At 35.8% G+C, this 16,366-nt stretch overlaps 1 protein-coding gene across 50 annotated transcripts in view; it reads left to right on the top strand.

Annotated features, from left to right (window-relative positions):
- The window catches only part of LOC124157505 (Down syndrome cell adhesion molecule-like protein Dscam2), a 273,890-nt gene that overhangs the window by 217,930 nt on the left and 39,594 nt on the right, over window positions 1–16,366 (top strand). For 49 of the 50 annotated variants that reach the window (XM_046532267.1, XM_046532279.1, XM_046532276.1 and 46 more), the window contains 12 exons: window positions 145–276; window positions 645–812; window positions 1,463–1,682; window positions 4,829–5,070; window positions 5,316–5,471; window positions 5,575–5,717; window positions 6,506–6,662; window positions 6,758–6,867; window positions 7,102–7,261; window positions 8,335–8,587; window positions 9,782–9,958; window positions 10,277–10,443. In XM_046532267.1, coding sequence (XP_046388223.1) covers window positions 145–276; window positions 645–812; window positions 1,463–1,682; window positions 4,829–5,070; window positions 5,316–5,471; window positions 5,575–5,717; window positions 6,506–6,662; window positions 6,758–6,867; window positions 7,102–7,261; window positions 8,335–8,587; window positions 9,782–9,958; window positions 10,277–10,443 — 2,085 coding nt within the window. Of the gene's footprint in view, window positions 1–144; window positions 277–644; window positions 813–1,462; window positions 1,683–4,828; window positions 5,071–5,315; window positions 5,472–5,574; window positions 5,718–6,505; window positions 6,663–6,757; window positions 6,868–7,101; window positions 7,262–8,334; window positions 8,588–9,781; window positions 9,959–10,276; window positions 10,444–15,780; window positions 16,241–16,366 lie in introns of those variants that run through there. The other variant, XM_046532294.1, reaches the window with a different exon arrangement.

Raw genomic sequence — 16,366 nt, 5'->3', positions numbered from 1 at the left:
GCATAGATGGCTTTTAAGGAGTTGAGGTCATTCAGTACCTACTTTTTATATTGCTTCCTGTGGGAGTTGATTATGTGTAATATTTATGGAGTGTGGGATTTAATGTAGTTGAATTTATTTACAAAACTTCAATTGGCTTTACAGAGGTCCCAGAAGTTCCTTATGGATTGAAAGTTTTGGATAAATCTGGTCGCTCTGTTCAATTATCATGGGCTGCTCCATATGATGGTAACTCACCTATCAAGCGATATCTCATTGAATACAAAATATCAAAAGGTAAGGCTTGTTTTGAAATATTTTAATGAATATTGTGTAAATATTTTAACACATTTTTTCCATATTTTCCCAGCCAGGTAGTTCTTTTGTCCTTGTTGTAAATGTAATTACTTCAACCTCGTAAAAGTTATGGAATATTTTTAATCTTATATGATTGTGGAAATGTCTGTGACTCTGGAAAAATGTTTTCTTTGATATGCTCTTCTGTTCCACTCTTTATTACTTATTTAATCTGCAGTACATAATTCATCATAAGTGAATCATTTCTCATATTTCTGATTTTATCCAACCAGATTCATGTTTTCATCAGTTCTTTATGATTAATTTGTGTCTTGACTCGGTGATGAGCTTTATGGTTTCAATTTTAGGATCATGGGAAGTGGACATTGACAGAGTTTTGGTCCCTGGACAGCAGACTGTAGCCGGTGTATTTAACCTCAGGCCAGCGACCACTTATCATATTAGAATTGTGGCAGAAAATGAAATTGGATCATCTGAACCATCAGACACTGTTACCATTATTACTGCTGAAGAAGGTAAACGATATTCCATTCCCATCTCTCTGACACCCCTTATTCACTTTTAAAATATTGGTGATGGATGATATTATTTTGCCGTAGAGTCATGGAATACCTAATTACTAAAGGGGTTATATATCTAATAAATTGTTGCAATAAGTTTTTAAATGATTATACTGTCAGTGTAGAATGGTTAAGGCCTTAGGTGATAGATGTCATAATTTAATTACTCCTGACTATTCCAATTATACGTTGTCAGGGAATTCATCTGTCCTTTTCTTTCACCTATTCCAGTACAGAGTGCTGATTATCTGTAGTAGTGGGGAAGCTCAGTTTGACTATTGTGAAACTCAGTTAATCCAATGAACATTTTCGCAGATGTTTTCTCTTGATATACCCCAATCTTTTCAGTCTACGTTATAGAAATACTCATTGTTTTTGTACAATTTCACCCACTAAGTGCTCTATCAATTCACGAAACGTTATGTGATGAATATCAACCCTATGTATTCCTTAATAATTATTATTACACCTTATCATCATTGTATGATTTGGATGTAACGATTTTTTTTTCATGATACATTACTATGTTTTCTTTCTACTTCTCTACCTTGCCAGGATGATTACTGAAACTGGCTATATATTTTTGTTTTATTTTCTTATCTAAGCTCCAAGTGGCCCCCCAACAAATGTTAAAGTGGAAGCTGTTGATCAGCATATCCTGACCGTCTCCTGGAAACCACCTGAGAGGGATGAATGGAATGGCGAGATCATTGGTTATTATGTTGGCTACAAGCTTGTTTCATCTGATAAGCCATACCTTTTTGAAACTGTCGAATTCAGCAAAGAAGAAGGGAAAGAACATCATCTTCAGATTGTCAACCTGAAGTAAGTTTATGATTTTCCTGTGTAATAATGGAATAGAGTTGAAATAACCCTCTTTTAGAGCAAGTGTTGATGCAGATAGAACAGATTGTGTAACTTATATGCATTTTCTTTTGTCAACTGCTTACTTTTTTCCATAATAACTGGTATAAAAATAGAAAACATCCAAGTTTTCATGCTCTCACAATCCAGTCTTATGATAATTGTGTCATGAGATATCATGTTTGTGAAGATTTACTTCATAGGAGGTACAAAATAATACTAAAGTTTTGCATTTTAGTATGTAATTTCAAATAAAGAACCAAGTTTCTGGCAGTAATGACAAGTGGTTGGCTGAAGGGAAAAATATCATTATTTTAAAGTAAAACCCTCATATAACGAATTTAACTATAAAGTGAAATTTTACAAGGACCTCCATGTAACAAAGCCATAGACCTGGGTCCTTCCCAATAACCAATTACATAATATCACTACAAAATCTTCCTATAAATAAGTCCAAATGTGGGTTCCAGGTAGGAAATAATCTCTCTTTTGCAAAATTTTTCATTTAGAAATTATTTACCATGAGTTCATATGCGATATCACCTCAACATTTTTTCCTTTAGTTATGACCTACTAGTCAAGTTTTCACTCATTTTATTTCACTCATTCTGTTGAAATTCCGGTTCAAAAACTTGTTTCTCTAGATTCCGTGATTTGATGGAAATAGAGGCACACCAATCTCTTGACTAATCCTCCACTTATCCAATTAATGAACAATGGTTAACATCCCCCTTATCCTTGCAAGTGTCAGAGGGTGTCAACTGGAGGCATGAATGTAAAAACTGGAGTTGATGCCATTTCAAATTCTTTTTGGGGGAAGGAGCAGTGGAAATAATTATTGGTTCCCCACCTCCATGCAAAATTTCTGCTCTCGAAATCTTCTGAAAGTGTTCTGGAATTAGTATTCATCGTAGATTAACTATCAGTGCCTCAGAAAATTTTATTCGTCATGGGGACTTTTTATTAGTAACAGTGGTCAGAATTTATTGTCCGTTGTAAGAACATCCCATTTGGTGTCTGCTGTTGTTGCTATATTTATGGCCCACACTGTCTATCCGCATCAACTCTTTCATCATCCTGTGACGACGCAACCCACAACGCGCCTCTGTATACCAAACCTCCTTAAATTTAAGTCGTCATTTTCCCAGTCTGTTTGAAATCGCTACGTGGGGGTTTTACTGTATATGTTGAGCCAGTCCAAAAGTTGTGAGACACATAAGTGACTACTTACAGGAGGAAATGTGTTGCTTTGAATATTTATTATCATCATGAAGTTATAGCTTTCCACCATTTTATTTTATTTTTAATGTGCCATCATCTACTTTTGTTGTGGAATATAACTCGGGTAATTCTGCTCTGTTACTTAAATTTCTTTGCCGCTGTATCACTTCAAGTAGCCAAGTACTCCTTCCAGCTCATTGCAGTTATTACTCTACCATTTTCTTTAGCTACAATTCTTCGTTTTTTCATGCTATATTTTTGGGTCACATATTTTGGGGTATGCCTCTTGTTTTTTTCTCAAGGTTCCCATCAGATGAGGTTTTTGATCCAGCAATTTGTTTGCTAGTTCAACACTAGTGTCCTAGTAGAAAATCCACCGTATTCAGCGTCATTGACATGCCCTATGCTTTATCAAGCCCTCCTCGGTGACTAATGTGTCATGGGATGAGAAAAGCTGCCGTTCCATGCCTCATTGGTCATTATGATCGAAAGTTATAAACTAATAATTTTTAGGTCAACAGACTCCTTTTTCATTCAAATGAATAGAATCCAAATGGAAATGCGAGAGAAAAAAGAAAAATATTATGGGGCAATGGGTGAATTCATCTAAAAATCAGTGGCAGGGAACGTCTTAAGAATTTGTGTGAGACGGTCACTGTGCAAGTTTGTTTTGTTTTAGAGACATATGGATTACATCATAATCTGGCACATAGCCTGAAATTTGCTTAGGGGAGCTTGGCTGGTATACCGGTTGGCAGTACTGATAATTTTTTGTCATTTCACAAGTATCGGAAAACCATACATTTCATTAAATCATCCATATATGAGGGACTTTTTTTCAACCTCCGATGGGTCATGAACAGAAGACAAAGTGATTGATCAAAAATTATTTCATTGCTAAATATTGAGCACAGTTGTGGTATCCTTGCGACATAATTGCCTCAGCAATTGTGGAATTGGTTGTGCCTATGGACAAGCTTTATTTTACCTTCTTCATAGGATGTTGCCGCCAATGACCTCCCTACGAATTTTGCCTTTGCCCTGAAGCTCATCGCCCGTTTGAAAACGCTTCCCTCCTAGCCACATCTTCATTTTAGTATCAAGATGGAAGTCTTACGGCACTATGTCGACATTGCATGGCGGGTGATCAAAAATGTCCAATTAAAATTACTTAAGGAGCAGTTGGGCTGCATCAGCACTGAGATGACGGGCATTATCATGGATCAGAACGCTTCTAGAAGTCATCACGTCTCCTCTTTTATTTTTCATGGGATTGGACATAATGTTTTACACTGTTTCTAGCCACAGTGCGTTAAAAAAATTCTTTATCGGCACTAAGGTCAAGACATATCAATGCCGAAGCCATTGGGCGAGTTTTCTGGCTGTCGCTCCACAGTGCACACTTGGTGGGAGAATCAATTGAGGAAGTGTAGTTAATGAGATTGCCACTAACCTTAAACTAACGGCTTAAGGTCAGAAATGACTTGGTGCGGTATGGAGATCGTGCAATTGGCCTCTCTGCGCAGTACCCACCTGTTGCCTGGTGATTTTGATGAGCGATCGGAGGTTGAAAAAAAAAACACCCTTGTATGTTATTTGCATAATGCTGAAAATTAAATTAATCATTGTTTATTGGCACGTGTAATGAAATGTATCTTGCTCTTTGGGAAAATGGAATATCAGAAGAAGTACCCCTGGGCTGGATATCTCCTCAGCAGATGTATTGATGTGTTGTGGGAAAAGATTTTAGGGATGAGGGAGGACTGAAGTCCCCTCCCACTGTCTTTGTGCCTCATTATAATTTATTTTGCACTAGCATTACTGTATCATCGACTCAAAGAAACCTCTTTCTGGATTTTTCTTATTATTTTTCATTTGTTTTCCAGAACCTACACACAATACTCTGTGGTTGTGCAAGCTTTCAATAAGGTTGGTGCTGGTCCAATGTCAGAGGAAGTTAAGCAATATACAGCAGAAGGAATCCCAGAACAGCCCCCCCAGGATACAACATGTACTACACTCACATCTCAAACCATTCGAGTTTCATGGGTTTCTCCTCCTCTCACATCTGCCAATGGAGTCATTAAGGGCTACAAAGTAGTATATGGACCAAGTGACATGTGGTTTGGTATGTATTATATAATTATTTTGCTCCACTAGCTACTTTCCTTCTAAAATCTTTAAAACACTAAGCACCATAAATTGATATAAGCAATATAATAAAAATATATGAACAATGTAATAGTAATAATGTTGTTTTTCTATATGTTATTGAAACAAAGTGGAAATTTCAATTTAATGTTGTTATTTTAAATGATCTTGGATGTGTAATTCTATTTTGCTATAACCTCCTACTTATTTTGTACATTGCAGACGAAAATACCAAGGACACAAAAATAACTTCATCCAGTGAAACTATCCTCCATGGGCTGCAGAAATATACTAATTATAGCATGCAAGTTTTGGCTTTCACATCTGGAGGAGATGGTGTCAGGAGTGCCCCTATTCATTGCCAAACAGAGCAGGATGGTTGGTTTTTGCATGCAATAAATTTCTGGGAAATTAAAAATTTGTCTTTAAATACATGCTCTATAACTCTTTTGCAACAAATATTTTATCATTTAATTTACAGTCCCTGAAGCTCCTGCATCAATCAAAGCATTGGTTATGTCTGGAGATTCCATCCTGGTCAGCTGGAAACCCCCTGAGCAACCAAATGGTATTGTTGTTCAGTATACAGTTTATGTCCGTGAAGATAGTGAAGATGAAAAGGAGGTAAGAATTTGGTAGACACTGGGATAACACTTTTTCATCTTCATTTTTACCATATTTACTTCCTTTATTTCTGATATTTAACACAGCTTGGGTATGGTTAATTGTGTGGTTTACATTGTGCTTTTAATAGTTAATATCATTAAAGCATCGTAGACTGTAAAAACTATCCATTCTGATGGCTTATAAAATAATGACACTTCCTTGATTCTTCAATTTCCTAGCTCTTTTTGGTACATTTAGGAGATAAAGGGACAAAATGCTCCCAAGAGTTATTAGAGCAATAAATTACCATTAATAGTTCCCCTATTCAAAGAATTTAGCAATTTAGTTTTTTGTTAATGTCTTTCTCTCACAATCTCATCGGTGATTTATCAAGATGACCCTTTTTGCATGATACATCACAAACTACCTTCCTAACTCATTGAATCATAATGTGATGATTGTGGACGGCCTTTGTCACACAAATTAAGAATTTAATTCAATGAATCGTTGGGCAGTTTATTGGGTATTAGGAAAGAGCAGCTGTAGACCGCCGGTGGCTCTTAATTTAAATAATGAGCAGGATAATAAAAGAGGGAGCCTCTTTTCCATAATATGTGACTGAGCTTTCATGAATTTCAGAATTATGTGGGGATTAGTTATTTTTTCTTGGGGGCTTAATCTCATACATTAGTGTTACTGGATTGAATTAGAGGCATTTCCCATGGATACAAATTTAAAGTATTTTTCCCTATTGTTAGTTTGTTTCTTGTAAAATGTATTACTTTGTATTTTAATACCTAATGCAGCAAGAACCAAAGAGTCAAAAAGTTCCCCAATATCAGATGACTTATGAAGCAACAGGCCTGAAGAAAAAGGAGCATTACGAATTTTGGGTCACTGCATCAACCAACATTGGTGAAGGCCAGCCATCAAAATCCGTCACATTGTCTCCCAGCAATAGAGGTAAATGAGTTAAATAGATTAGTGTGTTTAAATTCTATTTTATTGTCATACTTTATATTGATATTTGCCTGTGTCTTTTGCAATTAATTTTTCAGTTCCTGCTAAAATAGCATCATTCGATGACCAGTTCACTGCTACTTACAAAGAAGATGTGAAACTTCCATGCTTGGCTGTTGGTATTCCAGTTCCAGAAGTCAAGTGGAAGGTAAAAGATGTAATTTTTTACTTACCTCAGACCCTAAGTTACGTTTTTGTCCTTAATACATAGCTGAACAAGTTACTTTTACCCTACATTTTTTCTGGTCGACTTTCTCATAGCTTCTTCATCATGGAGTTATGAATGCAAGGGATTCATATTTCTTTTCTTATTAACATTCTTTGTGTTGCATTTTCAAATATTTTTCAAGCATTATAAATGACCAAATTACTTTATTTCTAGGTGAAAGGAGTTGTATTTACTGCTAATGATCGTATGAGAGTGTTGCCTGAAGGTTTTCTTTTGATTAAAGAAGTGAACAGGGGTGATGCTGGCGAGTACTCTTGCTCTGTTGAAAATTCATTTGGACAGGATACAGTTACTCATCAGTTAATTGTTCATGGTAAGTAACATCCAACTCAAATTTGATTTAGATGTTTTCTGCTATGCTCCATGCAGGCATAAGTGAATCATTAGTGGAATTTGATTTCCTAGGGATGATAATAATAATAATTTATTTTGTCTAGAGACCTTACAGCAAAAGATATAAGACACGTCATGAAAGGAAAAAAAATGCATATGTATATATATAATAGATTATAAATAATTGTATGTTCACAGGATATTAATACTTAATTGGAGGAATCAAATAGGTATTCATTAACAGAATAATAATTCTTCTCATGAAGAAAAGATTTTAACTTCCTTTTGAATGACTCCATTGACTGAATTGATTTCAAATGCGCAGGAAGTTTATTATAAATTCTGAGGCCCAGCTCGCGTGGGCCCAGCTTTGATCTGTTAGTCCTAATGGAATGATAATGAAGGTTATTACAATTCCTAGTTACATATTTGTGAACATCACAATTGAGCATAAACAAATCAAGATTATAACGTACAAAAATTAAAATTGATAATAAATATACACACGGGAGTGGAAGAATGTTAAGTGCTTTAAAAATAGGCTTGGAGGGAGCATCAAAAGGTTTTTTTGCAATGATTCTAATTGCACGTTTTTGTAATGTGAACACCTTGGAGGCATGAGGGGATGAGCCCCAAATAATTATATTGTATGACATTCGAGAATAAAAGATACCGTAATACAATAGTATGATAGTTTATTTAGCATAGATATGAGTAATTTCAAAGTGACTTCTAAGGAGCGTACTATATTAATATCTGTACATGAAATAAAATTTGCACAGTTAAATTTTTAATGTTGTGGCTTTCACATCAATCTCATCATTTAAATATTTCGTTTTGATAGATAATAGAAATCGTAGCTTATACATTTATTCATAGTTTTACTAACCCTTGGAATAAATTCCGTTATTTTGTCATCGCATTTCGTGTCTTTCAGCATGCTTTAAAATCTTTGAAGCTATATTGTAATCATATCCACTATTTCATTGCATTATTATGTTTGTTTCTTGTGGGTTAAATTTATTATTAAGTCCGTGGTTGAAATTTTTTCAGCTCCTCCTCATTCCCCACAAGTTTCTCTCACATCCACCACTACATCATCGATTACAATGAAGTTGCGACCCCACCCCACGGATACCAATACTCCCCTTCATGGCTACACTGTTCACTACAAACCTGAATTTGGTGATTGGGAGACAGCTCAAGTGGCTGCTGGTCAGGAAACTTCTGGTGGACAGAACAAGTATACTCTTGAGGGGCTTTGGTGCGGAACTAGGTATCAAATCTATGTGACGGCCTACAACAAGTAAGTGAATTTTATGCTCAGAACAAAGTACATAAATTGATTTAATTTTTCTTAAACCTGGCTATTGAAGAAAATGATATGTAGGTATGTGTCAGGTTATTTGTAAAATATTTGCAATTTTACTCAGATAGTTATATAAATATTCTGTATTGGAATTGTAGAGGGACTTAAGCATCATATGGTCTTCATATTTTTGTAATTCACAGTTGGAAAATAAGAAATGTAATAATTAATGATAATTGTAAATGGTGAAATCTGTAGGATTGCCTTTCTTAAATTTGTTTTTCTGTTGAAAAATGTAAGAGCAGTGAATTATTTTTTATATTTCTTAATTACTTCTCACTCTTAAGAACTCATGAAATGGTTTGTATTGCATTGTATAATCCCATTAGTCTATAAGTTAATTGATGTCAATTCAGGAATATTATATAATTTTCTAATCAATGATAGGAATTAAATTTTATCAGGGCTGGTTTAAGCGGTAAGCAAATTACGTGGCTATGAAGGGTGCCAAGCAAAAGAGGGGGCAATGATGTAAATAATACTTTAATAGAAAATGTCAGCAATTAAAGTGAAACATTAAGTGAATAAGGGGAAAATTAATTTTCTATATTCATTATGTAAGATCCAATTTTAAAATTCCAAATTAAATTGGATGTTTTACTTATGCATTCAAATTTATTTAAAAAGTATACAATCCATTCCTAATATTAACTGATAGCATTCCTCAATCTACGAATGGATGTTTTACAAGCTTTGCTTCTGATTTTAAGAGTGTCCAGCTTCTCCTTTACAGTTGGAAAGGATGATAGCATTGTCTCTATTTGTAAAACTATATTGTGTATGTTAGATTGTAATTATAAATTTTTTCTATACTAATTCATAATTTTGACAGATAGTAAATATTTGTCTGTGGAAGTGGATGAGTGGGTAGATACTCTGTGCTGAATCAATCAGCCCAGCATATTCTTTACTGAGTCCTCATGAGCCTATCAGATGCCCACTGACTAAAACTGAGTTGAGTAGCCATTCATCAGTTTTTCCGTTAATTCTTTTACAGTACTATATCCTTTATGGGCTTATGAATGATTGAAAGACCTGTACTTTGGTCTAGGATGGTTTTTCTGTGTCCCAAACAGCCTTACTGAACTTTTATTCAGACATCAAAATTGACCTTTTATTTTATTTATCTAGCATTGGAACTGGGGAGGCATCTGACATCCTAAATACCAGAACTAAGGGTTCTAAACCTGTAATCCCGGAGGCAAGCAGATTCATTGAGGTTTCCGCCAATAGCATCACCCTTCACCTCAGTGCATGGTCAGATGGTGGTTGTCCAATGCTATACTTTGTGGTTGAACATAAGAAGAGGTAAGGATAATACTCTATCTTTAGGGAGTCTTCTTGGTTCTATTTGTGCCCATGTACATCTTCTAACCACTGTTAATCAAAAATCTAGATGTGAAAAGAGACAATTGAGTTATTGATGAAAGTACTGTGAATGATTAATTCTTTGTAAAATATTACAACTGGGCTTTCTGTTCTCGATCATCATACTGTCATGATTACTTAGCACATGTAGATAGTAAGTAAATGTGTTGAAACCAAGATTGTTTAACTTTTAAGTGTTAAATATGCACTCCTTTGGTATTAAAAGTGGTGATTTTATATTTTCTGTATGAATTTAAGGTTGCAGACTGAGTGGAACCAAGTATCCAGCAATGTAAAGCCTGGTGGAAACTTTGTGGTACTAGATCTTGACCCTGCTAATTGGTATCACCTACGAGTAACTGCTCATAATAATGCTGGTTTTGCTGTTGCTGAGTATGAGTTTGCTACTCTCACTGTTACTGGAGGTAGGATATCAATATTTTAATTTATTGCGTTTAGTTTTGTTCATATTCTTATTTGTGCATATATTGCTCATGTGGGTAATCAAAACGGGATGAATCAATTTATTTTGTTACCAGCAGACAACAAGGATATCCTTTTTTTTGTTTTTTATTTTCAGAAGAATTTAAACTAAGATTTAAGGAAGGGTTGGTTCAACTTTTATTTAGTTCCTACTCTAGTTCAGTTCCTGGTATCAGTCCTCGGTCCTAGATCTCAGTTCCATTTTTTACATACATTTTATTTTCATTGCTTCATTTTTAAAAGCTGTTAACCTTTTCCCTACTATATACGTGTGGACGTTTCCTGACCCGGAAGACGACGGCCGTATATTTACGCATGAGATTTTCCTAGCCAGGAAAACGAAAGCCGTATGTATACGTTTTCTAGCTCACCCCCTTTTAGGACGGTCGCGGGTTTATGTCGTCTTTGTCTCGGGACCCAACCCTTGCGGGATTTAGAATTTACCCTCGAAATCCAGGAGTAGGTACCTGGACCCCTCCTCTTTTATAATCCCTCTTAGCGGTAAGGGACAGTGGTCATACAATTGTTTATCCAGTCAGGTTTCGAAATAAATACTTGTTCATTTCTCAAGAAAAATAAATTAAGAATTGAATTATTTGTCTTTTGAGCAGCGTTTACAATTTTTAAACGAAATTCTACGATAAATATTAACTTACATCTCGAGTTATCTATAAAAATCAACATGGAAATTGTTGCTGCATTAAATACGTTAATATTGGCTTTAGAACTTCGTTTAAAATTTGACAATGCTCAGAAAAAAATGAGGAATTCAATTCAAAGCCTGCAATTTACGTGCAAGCAACAATTATCCATTAGCTAAATACATATGTATAAGCAATACATAAGTTGACCGCGAACCAATGCTGCAGGTATGGTCGTAAACCCGGAAAGGAGGGAGCACAACTACTCTTGGAGTCCGAGATAATGCAAAGTCCCAGCGTGGAGGGGTCGAAAAAGGTTCAACGAGACCCTTCTTAACGAATGCCCTCCAAAAATGCTCCATAGCATGAGAAAGAAGAGTCTCTTGGGGCTCAGTACAGCAGTTATGCTAAGAGGAAAACTCCGCCGTCTCGAAAGGGTTAATGACTGTTGTTTGCATAGTATGATAAGTATCTAAAATAATGCATCAAGCCACAGTAATCTCCCCATTATCCATGCATGGATTATCTGTGTTATGAATTATCCATGTATGAGTTCCACCCTCATTCGATGTTTCTTTCTCAGTTGATCATTAGCAGCCTCCTCCACAGGAAACTATAACTTCTATTTGCTTATCAAGGCATTGTATATGCCTCCAAAAACATGTTCTCCAAAATCCGAACAGCAATGGGTCTTTTCTTGGGGGAAGGGAGGCCTTTTAAGACAGTCCACTCGGCCGTGTGTGTGCACCCGACAAAGGAGCTTGAGCCCTTCTAAATATCTTTGCACATGAGCTTAAGTGTCATAAGAAATTTAAAGTAATTTTACTACTTTGCAAAAAGTTCAAATATAAAAAGTTATGATTGATAATTTCATTGGAAATCAATGCCTTGGGAAAGCATGATAACATCACTGGTTCATATGACTATCCTACAGCAATTCATAATCTTGCATTTAACTTTCATATTCCTTACATCTTTCTCACTTTCTTCGGAGATAAACTGGTCTGGTTCTTTTAATCGTTGTAAAAATTCAGGAGGTACTCCATTTACTATTTGTTTTTTAACGAATACATGAAATTATTGTATTCAAAGGTAGAAGTAACAAATTAAGTACATCCTCAATATTGGCAGAATGAGAAATCTTCGTAGCACATCTACGTCTAAAATTCTTTAAATCCTAGTTTATAACTTCCAGAGCCTCATCTGACACCAGATTTTGGGAAGAATTTAGTTGATGACAGCTGTGGATTTTTCCATAGCTCTGTTTTTTTCACTCCTCGCTTTGTTTGGTATATTTGTAAGGCCACTAGGGAAATGACAAATACAGAAGAATCAGTATCTGCAGTCTCAGAAATTTCATAGTACTACTTATATTCACTCTGGCCACTGCTACCATCTCATCCCCCCATCCAAATAGCATATGAATATTTTCTCTTACTTGTGCACTGTAGGAAAACATCATTCTGAGCTTGCAATTACATTTCAGCTTGCCATTTTGTCAGTGTCATATATCTTCTTAAGAAGGATAGCACTCTAATTTGAGCTTGTTTAATAAGTTTTAGGATGAATAGATGCTGCTTGATATGTTCTTTGCCCCAATTCTGATTCTTAAGGACTGTGGTTTCACTTAAGGAGCCAGTGGCGTAACTAGTAATATGCTTTGGGGGATGGGGGACCTGGAGGTGCAACCCTCCCCCCAGGCAACAAGGGATCTGGGGGAATATTTTGAAAAATGACACTGGTCGGTAATCAGTGACTTGTCTTACTGCCATGATATTATTAGGTGCGCAACTAAGTTCCCAGTGTTTGTCAATATATGACCTCTAGCTGTGATTGCAGGTCAAGTTTGATTTATAGCAAACCTTATGAACCAAGCTTAGACATTTGATAAACTGTTAAAGTTTAGGCAAAATAAATCCCCAAAAGAGACTCGCTGCTGAACACGAGTACATCGCTTCACAACACCAAAAGGACTGCCCCTGTCTTGAATAGTGCATGCGGTACAAAAAAAAAACAAAAGAGTATCAAAAAAAAGCAACTCTCATTAGTTCACTACCTCTCCGTGGTGTCGCTAGTGTGCAGTGCACTCAAACTTAAACATAAACAAACCGCTTAACAACAATGTTTAGTTTATATTGGCAACGTATCCTTATTGTTATTACGGAGGCTTCCGCGGTGAGTTGATTGGTGATAGTTTTTCGGGTTGCCCACAAAATACGAATCAACGTGGAATGAACCCGAAAAACTATCACCTATCCTTATTGCTGCGTGAAAATGTCTGAGTTTGTGCGGAGTAACTGTGATTTGCAGGAGTAACTGTTGCTTTTTCTCTTTCATTCAAAGAAAATGACATCTGAAATGTATCAGAAGCTCCAAAAAGTTTTTGGAGATACTGCTGTAAGTGAAACAATGTGCTGTGATTGGTTCTGTCGCTTCAAAGATGGTTGTTTCAATGTCGATGACTGTGTGTGTGAAGGATAGCCAAAAACCTTTGAGGATGCTGAAATGGAGGCTTTTCTCGATTAAGATCCATGCCAAACTCAAGCTTGCTCTAGCATTAGGAGTTACCCACCTAGCCATTTCCAAGCAATTGCATGCGTTGGGAATGATTCAAAAGCAAGGAACTTGGGTTTCTTATAATTTGAAACCACGGGATGTTGAGCATCATTTTTTCACTTGTAAGCAGCTGCTCCAGCGGCAAAAAAAAGAAGTGATTTCTTCATTGCATCATGACAGGTTATGAGAAATGGATTTATTACAGAAACATAGAGGAAAGAAAGTCTTTGGGACTGCCTGGTCATACCTCTATGTCGTCGGCTTGTCCAATATTCATGTTGCAAAAGTTATGCTGAGTAGTTAGTGAGACCAGATTGATGTTATTAATATGAACTGTTGAAACTAAATTAAACCATTACTGGTGAATGATATCAACTTCAATTTATGTGATTGAGCTGAGCTCTGCACGATAAATAGCCGCAATATGAGCAGAAGCTTGACAAAGTAATTCTACGGCATGGTAACGCTCAACATCATGTTGCCAAACCTTTTAAAAACTGAATGGAAATACTCAAATGGGAAGTATTAACCCACCTGCCATATTCCCTAGGTATTGCTCTGTGCGATTATCACTTGATCTGTTCAATGGCACATGGTCTGGCTGATCAGCAGTTCCACTCGCATGAAGACATCAAAAAATGACTTGATTTGTGGATAGCATCAAAAGATGAACACCATTACTGTAACGGTATTCGAGCTCTGCCATAAAGATGGGAAAAAGTTGTAGCTAGCGATGGACTCTATGTACTTAGCATGATTCATTAGTAACCATTTTTTTACAATAAAGGTGTACATACTTTCATTAATAGAAACGGAGAGAACTTAGTTGCACTCCTAATAATAAAAGATGTTTAACTGTAAGCAGATATACATAGTTATTACATATATGTCAAAACTAGACAATAGTTTTAAATAATATTTTTATTTATCTGAGGCTTTAGTGGGGAATCTATCCCCCTCAACCCCCATAATTACACCTCTGAAGAGAGCTAATGCTTGCTACCCATTATATGGTATTTGGGATAGTGACGTTGATTTATAGGCTTTTTTTTAATTTAGTAGCCAGATATAGAGTGGTTTGGGTTGCTTCTTTTCTCATAGCTGCAGCAACCCTTTACCAAGAAGAATGAAGGGAAACCTGGGCAGCAAAAATGATTTTCTCTTTTGTGTTCGATTTCATTAAGGCCTGCCTTTGGTCTGTTTACCTCCGACAGTACAGTGCTCGAACCCTTTCTTATCATTCCTTTTGAAGTTAATGGCTCTGAATCTAAACTACAGTGAACATTAGAAATTTTTTTGTCATTTCTTTAGGCAGTACCCATGGGTTTTGAAGCCACATGGGATATTTTGTCAAAAAATTTTCATATTTTCTCTAACTTTTCTTCAAAGTTGTAGAATAATTTTTTAAAAAACTTCCTAGTAGCAACAGTAATATTCTTCACAGTATCTTTGTCACTCTTATTTAGCTCGAATTTCTTGATTACGTAATCCTTTAATGAATCCTTCGTTTCTCTCTTATCGTGAAGTAGCATTCCATGGTTATTGACCTTGCTATTTATGATGCCTGATAAAGCACGATGACTTGAAAAAATTTCTGTGCTGAATCCTCTCATGGCCTAATAATACATTCTATTGGCATCTTCAATTGAATCAACTAAGGATCTCTATAACATTTTTTTAAACTCTGTCTAACCAAACTCTTTAATCTAAAATATTCATGTGTTTTTGCGATAGTAATTTCAAAAAGCCAGGAAAAAATTAAAATAAGGCCTTAACTGGAGAAGGTTATATGAACTGTTTGAACATACCATTAATAGTATTATCCAAGTTCTTGAAATAAGCCTTTACTGTGGTCACCCAACTGCTCTTTGCTCTTTGCTTTACGGTCAAAAGGTGACTGACTGAGCACTGTCTGGAATTCGTCTCCGCAGAAAGGGTATGTTTGGGTGATGCTAATGGTGCTATTGTGCCAAGGGTAGTGACTCAGGGAGGAAAAAAGGGTACCCCAACTTTCCAAGAATAAGACTGATGCCAAGAATTGTCTCAATTGCAAAGACATTTTTTTTACCTTTTTCCCCCTAGAAAGTGACCACAAGGAATTGCACCCACTGAGCAGTGGGGAAAGTGGAAGCAGAGACAAAGGGAATAGAGATCACATAAGTCACAGCCAGGCACTCGTCTGTGTAGACATTTTGCTGAAGTATATGAAGCAATTAGATTATGAGCGCAAAGACATTAAAGCCATTAGAAAGATCCATGATCGGGTGAAGAAAGATTTCCTTGAGTCCGTGAAGATACCTAAAATAACAGATTATTTTCATAAAAAATAATATATTGTTTGAGTTATGCACATTATGAACATTATAAGTACTAGAGGAGAGAGTTTAGATTATCCATGTTTTTGGGTTATTCATGCTGCCTCTCCCCAGCATTTGCCTGGATAATCTGGAGTTTACACTGCCTCTCAAGTGATTTGTTTCAAAAAGTTACCTTATTCAAAGTATGTAATGCAAATTTTGCTCAATAAAAGTTTTGAAAATTATTATTTTTTATTATTTTGGTATATATTTTTTTGTTTGTGCAATATGCAACATGCTTAAATGGTGAAGAATGATTAAGGTTGTTGTCTTACAAGGCAGGGATGACTCCTGGATAGATAATATCTACC

This window comes from Ischnura elegans, chromosome 4, assembly GCF_921293095.1.
Source record: "Ischnura elegans chromosome 4, ioIscEleg1.1, whole genome shotgun sequence".
Lineage (NCBI taxonomy): Eukaryota > Metazoa > Arthropoda > Insecta > Odonata > Coenagrionidae > Ischnura > Ischnura elegans.
The sequence above is the reverse complement of the archived record's forward strand: the minus strand, read 5'-3'. Positions and strand labels throughout refer to the sequence as shown.